Source organism: Malurus melanocephalus, unplaced genomic scaffold, assembly GCF_030028575.1.
Source record: "Malurus melanocephalus ecotype Western Australia unplaced genomic scaffold, MMel_1.1 scaffold_63, whole genome shotgun sequence".
In the NCBI taxonomy this organism is placed as follows: Eukaryota; Metazoa; Chordata; class Aves; order Passeriformes; family Maluridae; genus Malurus; species Malurus melanocephalus.
Genome location: NW_026623295.1, coordinates 1106621 through 1118076, shown reverse-complemented (window position 1 = coordinate 1118076; position 11456 = coordinate 1106621). Strand labels below are relative to the sequence as shown.

At 34.6% G+C, this 11456-nt stretch overlaps 1 protein-coding gene across 5 annotated transcripts in view; it reads left to right on the top strand.

Annotated features, from left to right (window-relative positions):
- The window catches only part of NAA16 (N-alpha-acetyltransferase 16, NatA auxiliary subunit), a 64838-nt gene that overhangs the window by 21845 nt on the left and 31537 nt on the right, over nucleotides 1–11456 (top strand). For 3 of the 5 annotated variants that reach the window (XR_008965356.1, XM_057366323.1, XM_057366325.1), the window contains exons 6-9: nucleotides 1955–2108; nucleotides 3604–3723; nucleotides 5842–5937; nucleotides 9468–9574. Coding sequence is in view for 4 of the 5 variants with exons in the window: in XM_057366323.1 (XP_057222306.1) it covers nucleotides 1955–2108; nucleotides 3604–3723; nucleotides 5842–5937; nucleotides 9468–9574 (477 nt within the window). In the remaining variant the exon portion in view is untranslated. Of the gene's footprint in view, nucleotides 1–1954; nucleotides 2109–3603; nucleotides 3724–4863; nucleotides 4893–5841; nucleotides 5938–9467; nucleotides 9575–11456 lie in introns of all 5 variants that reach the window. The other 2 variants (XM_057366324.1, XM_057366326.1) reach the window with 2 other exon arrangements.

The following is an 11456-nucleotide window of genomic DNA, read 5'->3' as shown; positions in this document are numbered from 1 at the left end:
TGGAGGTTAACTGATAATCTCTTTGTGTGTTGTATATATGTTTTCTTTCTATTTTTTTATAATTTGTGTTTTGAAGGCCTAAAACCAATTCGTCATGTGCCAAAAAGCTATGCTACTTGTGGAATTTTGAATTTAGATGTGTATTGTGTTGGAGGAAAGGATATTTTTAGGAGGAGRTGAAGGAGAAAGAACTAAATTGGTGCTCTGTAGTTTCATTCTGTGGTATTGCAGTWAGGATAAATAGGAAGACATGCTTAATGCTTAAGCCCTGTTCCATGAACCTCTGTTCCCTGTTCATGCATCCATGAAGCAATTAAAAGTGCCTTCCTGGTAATAATGTTTTTATTAGTGATTTCTTGTGGGTAATACAGACTAAGAATTGAGCGAAGGTGGAAATGGAAGTGGAGCTTTGTCGATAAGAGATACACTTTGAGAAGCAGTTAGAATTTCATGTTACCTGCACATACCTGGACTAATATGTGCAAGGTATAGCCTTCTTCCATTAGTCATAATTTGCTATACTGTAGTAGCTACTAAAAGAAGTACTTGAGTKATGTTTCTTTCATAGTAATGTTCCTTGTCAGATACACACATCTTTACAGTATTTTATTTAGTTATACTAYCAGAACACTTATATGTAAAAGCAAATCTTCTAAAAATGCCCAGCAGTACTGTAAAAGTTGTGTCTCAAAAGTTGAAGGGCATGTAATCAGAAATGTTAAATCCTATAAAATCAGTGCTTAAGGAGGGCCTGGTAGTAGTAGTTTAGGACAGTATTCTTATTAAGAATGTTACTTTCAGCCTGTTAATTGTTTTGTGGTGGGTTTTTTTTTGTTTCTTTTTGTTTTTTTTTTAATTGTCTGTCTCTTTGAAGACTGAGGAGAAGCTTTTTTCAGGGAATAGAAAGTAATAGTAAACTATTTAGTGACTGATGTGACTTTGAAGCGTTTGTTGCTCAGGAAGAAATAAAGTATGTGCTGTCACAGGAAAGAATATCATTAACATTTGTTAAACTCAACTGTTTCTTATCTTTTATTATGTGAAAACTCAGTTGTCTCTCCTACGATTTCTATTGGGATAGTACATTTCACATAGCAAACTTTTATTGATCTGTTGGGCATTGTCTGGAGATTCCAGTTGCAAGAATATTAGAGAGCAAATGCAGTAGCTTTTTTGTATGTTCATGAAGAGCATTTAGTAGGAAAAAAAATTGCTGTAGCTCTGGCAAGACTTTTCGTTCCCTAAATTCACTTTAGGGAGTTGTCTTTGACAGGAGTTATTTTGAATGTTGCCCTGCTTYGTAGGCTGTTGTAGCACTGCAAGGTGCTATGCCATGAGCCACTACCTGTACTGTCACCTGTAGAAAGTCCTAGGTGAGCAAATGGAAACAGACCTAAAAATAATTATCTGTTGCTTGAAAATGTTCTGTATGCTTGTGCACTGTGTTTTCTGGGGGATTGAAGTTTAGTGCAGAGAACACTTGGTTAGAGAGAAATAATACAGGTTTTCTATCTGAAAAATTCCAGTTATGAAGGTATGGATGGGTCATTGCTCTTGGAAATGGTTCAATCCAGAATTCTGGTATGCTGAAAATGATACTGTGAGACCCCAGCCATCTGCTGTAGAACTTAAGTCAAAATTATTGTGRCTTAGTGCATCAGTCCTTCAGAAAGAAAATCTATGAAAATCTTTGCTTTCTCTCATATGTAATGTTAATTAGCTTGCCGCAGTGATRGAAAAAAAAGAGAAATAAAGGACTTCTAAAATGTTCTGTAACAAAGGATATCCTTAAATGAATATGATTTGATTGTGAATAATGGGAGTTTTACATTTTGAACATGTAGATGGGCATATAAATAGATCTGATTATGTACCGTAGCTTAAATCTTTTATTCTGTAAATYCTGCATACCTTTGAGCTACATGTTAACTAATATATTGTTTTTTCYCCCCAGGTTCCTCCTAATAAAATAGATTATGAATATAGTGAACTGATTTTATATCAAAATCAAGTTATGAGAGAGGCAGATCTTTTTCAGGAGTCTTTAGAACATATAGAGACATATGAAAAGCAAATATGTGATAAATTAATAGTAGAAGAAATCAAAGGTAAGTCATTATTCTTCCCTTAGCCAATTTTGTTAGAAATTTTTCCTAATGGCTTTCAGAGATGATGAAGCAGTTAAAGGAAAAAAAAAAAACCAGCCTGTGAAGTCTTTAATTTGTAACCATTTTTATAGGAAAACTTGTACCAACAGGTTTACAGTTTTGTGTACAAGTAAATAACTTTTCCTAGCAAAGTGGGTAATGGATGCAGGTAGTTTAACTTGGGTTGACACAGGAATAGAGGAAATCTCAGATTATGTTGGTATTTACTAGAGTAGCTTTCCACAAATCTGAGCTATAATAACCCAGTTTTAATCTTACATAAAAGAATTTCATTAGGACTACTGTTTGAAGTACAAACACAGTTTTTCTTCTTTTTTTTGACTGAAGTATCAAATTCTTGTTTCCTTTTCAAGCCTTCTAATGCACTTACTTACCAAAGTGAATACTGAAGTTGAATTTTTTGGTAAAAATAACTCACAGTTGTTTTGTGGATTTGAAGTGCCAGTACTGATTTCTGAATATGTGTGAGTAATGGCTCGTATTGTTCAGCTACTCCTTGCTTGCACAATTGTGGTRGCCTGACCGTTGCCAGTGGGTAAGCCCCACACAGCTGCTCACTCACTTCACCCAGCCTCGCTTGTAAAATTGGGACAGAGAGTAGGAAGAACAAAAGCAAGGGAACTTGTGCATTGAGATGGAGATAACTCAAGTGATGGAAAGAGGARGGAAAGAAAATCAAACTCTGATCCTCAACTGATGCAGTCACTRTACACTTCCCTCAAACAGAATGATGCTCAGCTAGTGTCGGGGCTATCTACCCCAACACTCCTGAAATTTTATTGCTTAGCATGAAACTGTATAACATAAAATATCTCTTTGGCCCATTTGGATCAGTTGTCCAGGTTGTATCCACTCCTGCCTCATTGTCCACCCTGGTTTGCTTGTTGGGGGCCAGAGTGGGGGTAAAAGGACAAAGCCTTGATGGTCTACAGGTACTGTTTAAGAGTGGTGTAAACAGTTTATCAACATTTAGTCTCAAATCCCAAAACACAGCCCAGCATGAGTTGCTGTGAAGAAAACTAATTCCATGTGAGCTAAACCAGGTAGAACCATTTACTTAGTTGTAAACCAGTAACTGGTTAAAAACTGGTTAGTTGATGTGAAAAATATGCTTTAAGTAAACAGCCTGATAAAAACTAGTTGTGTGTTGGAAACCTGAAAGGAGGAGTTGCTTGTTCATTTGATAATCCCAGCTATTTTAAATACTCAGATACAGACATTCAAGTAGTCTGTTTTCACAGGTGATGAATGTTCTCAGCTCTATGTGTGGTAACTTCAAGTAGCATTTGTAGTATACAGCAAATGCTTCTGGGAAAATAAAACCTATTTTTAAGAATCTCTGTGTGCTTAAGCCCAGTTTTATATATCTAGTATTTTAAGTAATTTGCAAGTGTTTTCTCATGTAATTCATAGTTCTGTACTGTGTTGTTTCTAGGAGAGATGTTGCTCAAGTTAGGAAGACTGAAAGAAGCTGGTGAAGTGTACAAAGAGTTAATTGAGCGTAATGCAGAAAACTGGTATTATTATGAAGGCTTGGAAAAGGCCCTGCAACCCAGTAAGTTAAGCTACATAGATACAGTGAAAATATGTATGATATAGRATACACTTAGACCTCCTGTTTGATATGGTACTGCTTTAGATTAGAAACTTATGCTTGGCAGAAAATTATATACCTTCTGATCTTGAATACGATATAGTGTGTTCATTCATTTTTAAAATGTTCACTGAGAAACTTGTATGCATGGAGATGTCAACAGCAAGTATTTCTTTTCTTGSAATTAAGGGTGACATTTGCCAAGAAACTTACGTGAAGAAAATTCCCTTGCCACRTGCAAACTTGGAAACCAAATGGCAATTACCGTCTAGTAGTTGATTGTCAGACTGCTATTATATGCCACAACATAAAATTGTAGTTTTGAAACTTGTTTARGTAGTACCTCTTTCCTGGGGCCTATAGAGAAATACTCATACCTATTTCAGATGGCCTTTTAAGATAGACCATCTGAAAAAAACCACCTTTTTTCTCTCCTTTTTTTTTTAATTTGCTGCTTAGAAGGTAAAGCAATAAATGTGTTAAAACTTTTGGTACTCCAATGMCAGCTTATGTTTCTTCTGTTTTTTCCAGGAAAAAATAGCTCTTTTTTCAAACTACAATATTGCAACTATTTATGCTATATTGAGTGTTTTGCAGTGATAACTCTGCAGTGTGTTTACATTTACACAGGAGTGCTTTCTTTGTATTTAGTTTTTCACTAATTAGTGAAAGTTTATTGGAGTTGTTCTGATGACATCATAAATCATAAGCCCACAGTTGTATTATTTKTAGATGTTATAGCTGCATTACATTTCTCAACCAGCTTGCTTCTAGAAAGCTTTACAGTTAGGTCTCATGAGGTCTGGGAATATGGCTAGTGATTGAGTAATGGAAATTTTTTTATTTGTTACATATATGCAGAGTGTAGTGTTGGCCTTGAAGGGATTTTCTTGATGTATCCATAGAATTGAATCACATGATTATTGTTTCAGAAATTAAATTACCCAGGAAATCAGTTTTTCTTTCTGATATAACAAATGTTGATGAAAGCATGTCATTTTTAACAAAGAACCAATCCAATAGTTTTTGACATATTAAAATCCTATGTAGACTAAAACTGTACTAATTCTATAAAACTAATAATGCTACTTTATTTTTTAGGTGGTCTTAGGACTATTTCCTCCCCCATGGTAAGTTCTGGAGCTCCAACTTGTGACTTCAATTAGGGCTTTTRTATGCTTTAGTTCCAGTCCAAACTCTATTTTAGTATCACTTTTATARCTCTACATCTCTTGGAGACACTGGGTAATAGATTCCCCCCCCTTCCCCAACATCTGAGCTCAGTGACAAGATAAACTGTTTTTCTTGTGAAAGGAAAACAGATGTATTAAATATGCATGTAGTCTTGATCTTTACATTCAATTTTAATTGGTTTGATGTATTTCATATTTAAGCAAAATTGATTTAAATTATATGAAAATGGCATTTTAAAGCAAAAGATTAGTGTTACTTAAGTTCTAACCACATTGGAGCTCCAAAGCATATTATGGGGGAAAGGGGAGGAGTGGGCAGAAAATCTTCAAGTAGCTTTATTTTTGTTAAACATTAAGGTGTAAAGAGTTCTGGTGCTCAGTTGTTACACTGGCAGCATTGTACCCTGGTTTTGTTGTCACCAGAGGACCTATAATAGAGGCATGCTTGTATGGTATGCTGTTTGTATACCTAAGGTTTAGAAAGGCAGCATGACTGCATTAAGTGTGTCTGAAATAGATGAATAATGAAAAGATGTTAATTGAAGCTCTGAATGTCATATGCTGTGTGAATGGGTCTGCACAACGTGTAACTTAAAGCAACCAAACTCCAGSTCTATGTGATTGAATGTGCAAGGTAATGATTCTATTTACAGTTTATCCCTAGAGTGATTCATGCTGGTAGTTGTGTATTGTTCTCAGTACRGTTTTAGACAGTGATGTTTATGATTAACTGGAAAAAATAACATGAAATGTTTCAATTGTTTCAAATCCACATAAGGAGTTAGCTCAAATAATTCTTGACACTTACATTCTCAACATTTAAAGTCATTTAAGAGAATAGGTTTTTATGTCTGTTACTTATATCTATTATATTTGCTGATAATAGGCACTTTAGAAGAAAGGCTTCAGATTTATGAAGAAGTTAGTAAAAGACATCCCAGAGCAGTTTCACCTAGAAGATTACCTTTAAACTTTGTTTCAGGTAACAAGTTGCATATCTGTTCTGTAATAGTTTTTTCTTACTTTTTTTCTGAAGTTTTCATCAGGCTGTTTAATGTGCATTTTTATACCTACTTGTGCATTTAATACCTAATTTAACATGTAGATAATCAGATGTATACATTTCTCTTGGAATAGACAAAATTCTTTTCTGTTTTAGGAGTTGATAGAAAAGCTTCATATACTCCAATATGATGATATGAGAGATGTAATATTTGTGTTGATAAAACTACAGTACAGAATGGCATATAGATTGTAGGAATTCCCGTACATAATTTTTCTGCTTCATACAAGTTAAGAATCAGGAGTTAAAATTTAGTGTATAGTACACTTTAGTTCAAGGTGAGTGTGTAGATGCATCCTGTATCTTTAATGCACATATTTCTGCTGTAAAAATATATACCTACTGCACAGTTAGTTTCTTGCAGAGCCGTTAGAACTTAATTTGACAACAAAAACTACGCTTGYGCTGCTAGTTTAATCAGAAAAGGAACAAAAAGATCTGCAGTATTATGTATCAGTTCATTTTATGGCTAAGTTCTTTTTTGTCTTTGCCCTTTCGTGATTTGTTTTAAAATACAGTGCACAAATACACTCAGTTTTGGAAGGAAAACGTATATACTTATTAAAATAGAAAGCTATGCTCTTCCAAAACAGAAGGAAGGACACTGAATGAAATGGTAAATATCATAAGAATATGTACTTATTGTGTAGCTGTCTAACTGCTGAAACTCCAGTAGAAGACTTGGAAAGTACATAAGCTAGATACCAAGTGTCAAGGAATTTGAGGTCAGCTGCAAATTCCCGACATACCTGCTCATGCTTTTAAATTTATAAGGTTAGTTTTTAGTTTAGCACATTTACTGAGCACTACGTTTATTGGTACCTTTAAATGTTGCAGAGTGTAGTTGATCCACTTCCCTRTTGTTGCTTGTGTATCTGAATGTGCATACACATTCCCTGTGTAAAATCAAAACCTTTTAACTGCTTCATAAGAAATTGGCACTTGTGCCTTTTCTCATCCTATATACTTCAGTTTCTTAAAGATACAGGGGCAAATTTAAGCTATTTCAGCTAAATTTGAAAAGCTAGGTGATAAGTAGTAGTTTYTCCTTTTCTGTAATAAGATTATGGTAATGCAACAAACAAGGAAATAACCTGCAAAACGCTTTCCTATATCTTTATTAATAGTGTATTTTGCTGTTGATTTCATTTCACTTTGTATTTTGCTCTAGGTTGCCTCATATCTGACAGTGTAGTTTCACAGCTTATGTTCRTTTAAGTAGAAACATGTATAGATAGTAACGACAATTAATTGGWCATGCTGTAAGAATAGGGTAAATGAAAGCAAAATTCATTATTAGATTGGTCAAGAAAAATTTCTTGGCTACTTTCTGTAGCATTTTRCAACAAATCAGAATTTTTCAAAATTGAAACTTGTTTCTGTTATTTATTAAGCTTATCAGTCATGAATGTCTAAGATGGTTTTTGATCCTGTAGAGATTAATCTATTTCCTAAATGTTTTTTTTGTTTCCAAGTACAGGAGACAATTTCTGTAGGTGAAATTTAATAGAGAAATTTAATAAAGAATGTGAAGGTGTAGAAAGGAGCATCTCTGCAGAAAAATACTTGCAAATTTCAAGAGGATAGAATTTCTGGTTAAATGCTGTTACTGTTCCAGTGTGGTCACTGACCAGTTGCAACTGTCACTGTTTGATTCGGAATTAAATTATTCTTAAGAATTAAAATACTCTAAAATGTAGGTTTATATTAAAAGAACAGTCCTTGTCCAGACCTTACTATCCATTGCATCCTTATATTAGATACAAATCAGCTCCTAGATTGAGCTGGAAAYGACCTTTTTGGAGGAAGGCTGTTACAATCAATTTTACTGATCAAGTGTGTGTATGGCCATGCAGTTTTAGGTATGTTTATACTCCTGTGGTCAGGTGTGTGCCTCAGAGACTAAATTGTCTTGGCTTCTTGTCAGAAGTGGGTGCCCCGCTGCGTGCTTTTTTGCCCCGAGATTTCGTTTTGAAACTGTTCTGCTTTTTATAAATGTATAGGTGTTTAATGGAAGCTTGACTCTTGCTTTTCTAAATGCTGAATTATGATTCTTCCAGCAAGAAAATAAATTAGGAATTTAACAGGARAAAATGAAATTATTTTTTTGTTTATATAGGAGAGTTTCTGTTGTGTGAGAAAACACATTTTAATTAATCCATCTGTAATAAAGCATATGCTTGCAGTCCAGTTGTGGATCCCCATGCGCAGGTAGTTAGAGTTTCTATATACAGCAGTTTGTTTTAGTAAAGCAAGGTGAGAACATGAGTTACTTTCATTAGTCTCAGTGTCTGTTAGCAACAGTGCTGATAATGAGTGTAGGACAATTGCRAATGGATAGAAATAAATGAAAATGTTGTATACAAAGCAGTAGTGTCTACATTTTCTGAATATCTAAAAACAACCTTTTAATAAAATTTTTAATGTGTTCTTATTCAAGTAAAGTTTATTTCAACAGTTCTATCAGTTTTGTATGAATCTTAGTAATTCACTGATTATGTGAAGTGTGCTAATTCCTTGTTGAGAAAGTTAGAGAAGTCCACAACAGAGGAGGAACTGAAGTGTAGAGCAAGTTCATCCCTATGAAAAGCAAACAAAGTCAATAAAAATAATAGAAAAAAAACAACCAACCAGCCAAACCTGCTCCACTCCCCACCTCCCCCAACTGAAAATAATCACTGTCATCCTAAGAATAAAAACATGAAAACCAGCTRTTTTTCTGTCTGGACATCTTCTCTTTGAAGTCCTGTTTTTTTTCTTTTTTTAAAAAAGTATTTCTTAGAAAGGTAGTACCTACTGCAAGTATTGTAATTTTATCTGAAAATACAAATAGATTGATAGCTTTCTGCAGGATATTTTGATAGAGATGATTCTGATACAGAGCTTACATTTCTGAAACAATAAGTCTTGTTTCTAATTCCAGAAAAAAACATATCACAAGTCATGTCCTACTCATAAAAATAGGACTAGAAGGGAGGCAAAAGGTTTGTTTCATCCATCCTTCTTCCTCAAATCAGGATACTTTATATCTGCCCTACTCCTAACATGCATTTGTCTAACTTACTCATAGAAACCTCCATTGCTGGAGCTTTTGCAAGGGCTCCATTGTTACTATTATAGGGTGTTTTCAATGTTTGTTTAAATAGCGTTTACTATATCCGCTGTAGTCAGCACTTAATATCTTYTCTTTTTAATAGACTTTGCGGGTTTGGGGACTGTTACCATGTCTGCCGGCAGACTCCTAAACACTAGCAACTTAAGCATTTTACAGATTTATTTTTTTTAAAATCTGGAGCATATTTGTATCTTTTTAAAGAGCAGGAAAAAATAAAACCCTTAATTGCAGTTTCTCAGTTTCTCTGTTATCCAGAGTTGCACAGCAGTTAGTGCATATATTTATATAACACTTGCAATCACTGACATATAACCAAACACACTTTTGTTCCTAGGTGAAAAATTTAGAGAACTAACGGATAAGTTCCTGAGGGTTAACTTCAGTAAAGGCTGTCCACCCTTGTTTACCACTTTGAAATCTTTATATTACAATCCAGAAAAGGTAAAATTTAGTATTTATTTGGTTTTAATGAAGTCTTTTGTATTGAATTTCTAATAGACTAAGAGTTTTTATGTAGCTTTTCCTGTAACCTACCAATTACAGTTGTTGAACATTTTTTCCCTAATGTGCTATTTTGTCATATGTGAATGATCACTTGATGTCAAAATGCTTCAAGTTAGATTGTTGCAGAGTACACTGARGTTCTTGAAGAATCAAAGATGATCATTAACTCCATGTACTTTCAGTGCAAGTGTTAGAGGATTCTTTCAACTTATGGTTTATGATGTCACCAGAAGTAGTGCTTTTAAAATAACAGAGGTGGCTGTTGTTCTGTATAAATTTCTGAATTGCATGAATACATTAGTATTTACCACAAAGGCTTGTTTCCCATTTCAGTCTTTAGCTGAAACTTCCCTATATAAATTTTGTACTTCTAAACTCACAGTTTTGGTGTAACTGTCACAATGGAATTGTTGTTTCAAAAGTAGTTCTTCCTTCCAAACTATACAGTAAGGTATAGTGAAAATAAATTTTCAAACTGAAACATGTTACCAAAATGTGTAGAAAACAGACTAATTAAGATTAGTCTCTTCAGATTAGTCTCTGTCTACAAACATTATGGGTATTCTAATCCATTCATGACTAGGTAAGAGGAAGATTTTGTTCCTGGAAAACCCTAAATAAACAATGCAGCATTTCAATCAGCAGTGAATACTCCTATTGCAACAAAACTTATTCTKCTTTCTAACAGTTTCTTGCTAGTTGTCCTAGCATGAAATTATGCTTCTGTAATCTCTACTTTTGCCATGGTTRATACAATTTTATTAAATTCTGGTGTCATGTTGTGGTTTAACCTCAACTAGAAGCTTAGGTACCATACAGCTGCTGGGTTACTCCACCCCTTCTGGTGGGGAGTAGAAGCACAAACACATAAACCCTGWGGGTTGAGATAAGGACACTTCATTGTTGAATCAAACTGAATTGTAATAATGCTAATTATTATAATGAAAAGGGGAGAGGGAAGAATTAAAATCCAGAGAAACAAGTGGTGCACAATACAACTGCTCTCCATTCGCTGACCAGTGCCCTGCCCTTCCCTGAGCAGTGATTGACAGCTCCTAGCCAACTTCCCCAGTTTATATMCTGGCCATGACTTTGGATGTCATGGARGGATGSATATCTTTATGACTAGTTCAGGTCATCTCTCCTGGCCATGCTCCTTCTTGGCTTCTTGTGCCTCTGCTCCCTCACAGAGCATGGGAACTTGAACAACAACCTGAACAGGTTCCTCACCTCTGTAAGCACAACTTAGCAACRACTAAAACCTAAGTGTGTTACCAACATTATTCTTATGCTAAATCTCAAACACAGCACTGTACCWGCTACTAGGAAGCAAATTAACTCTATCCCAGCTGAAACCAGGACATGTGTACAGTACAAGCTTTTCTGCAGTGCCTATTGCTAATGCACACTTTTCAGGGTAAATGAAATGGRATTCCAATTTTTTACATTGCACTACACTGGGTATCTAGATAGAAGTACAGTCAGTGTTAGAGAAGTTTTACCTCTGCTATTTGAAGTTTGAAAAATCTGGATGTTGAAAGATGCATTTAAACTCAYTTGGCATCTGAAAAGATTCTTAGCACTTAATTAATTTTTGACCTGATGGATATAGAGGGCTACCATATTTTGGGGCAGACTGACAGAGACAGGTGTGCCTTTTTGCTAGCTCTTTTCRTTATATCTAATCAATGACACTCAAAACTGCCAGTTTAATCCTAAAAAATAATTAAAAATCAGGAGTTCATCTTTTCCAAATATGTTTGGGATTTGTTTGTGCTGCTAAGTTCTGCAAAAGTGTTTTTGTCATGTTTCACCTACT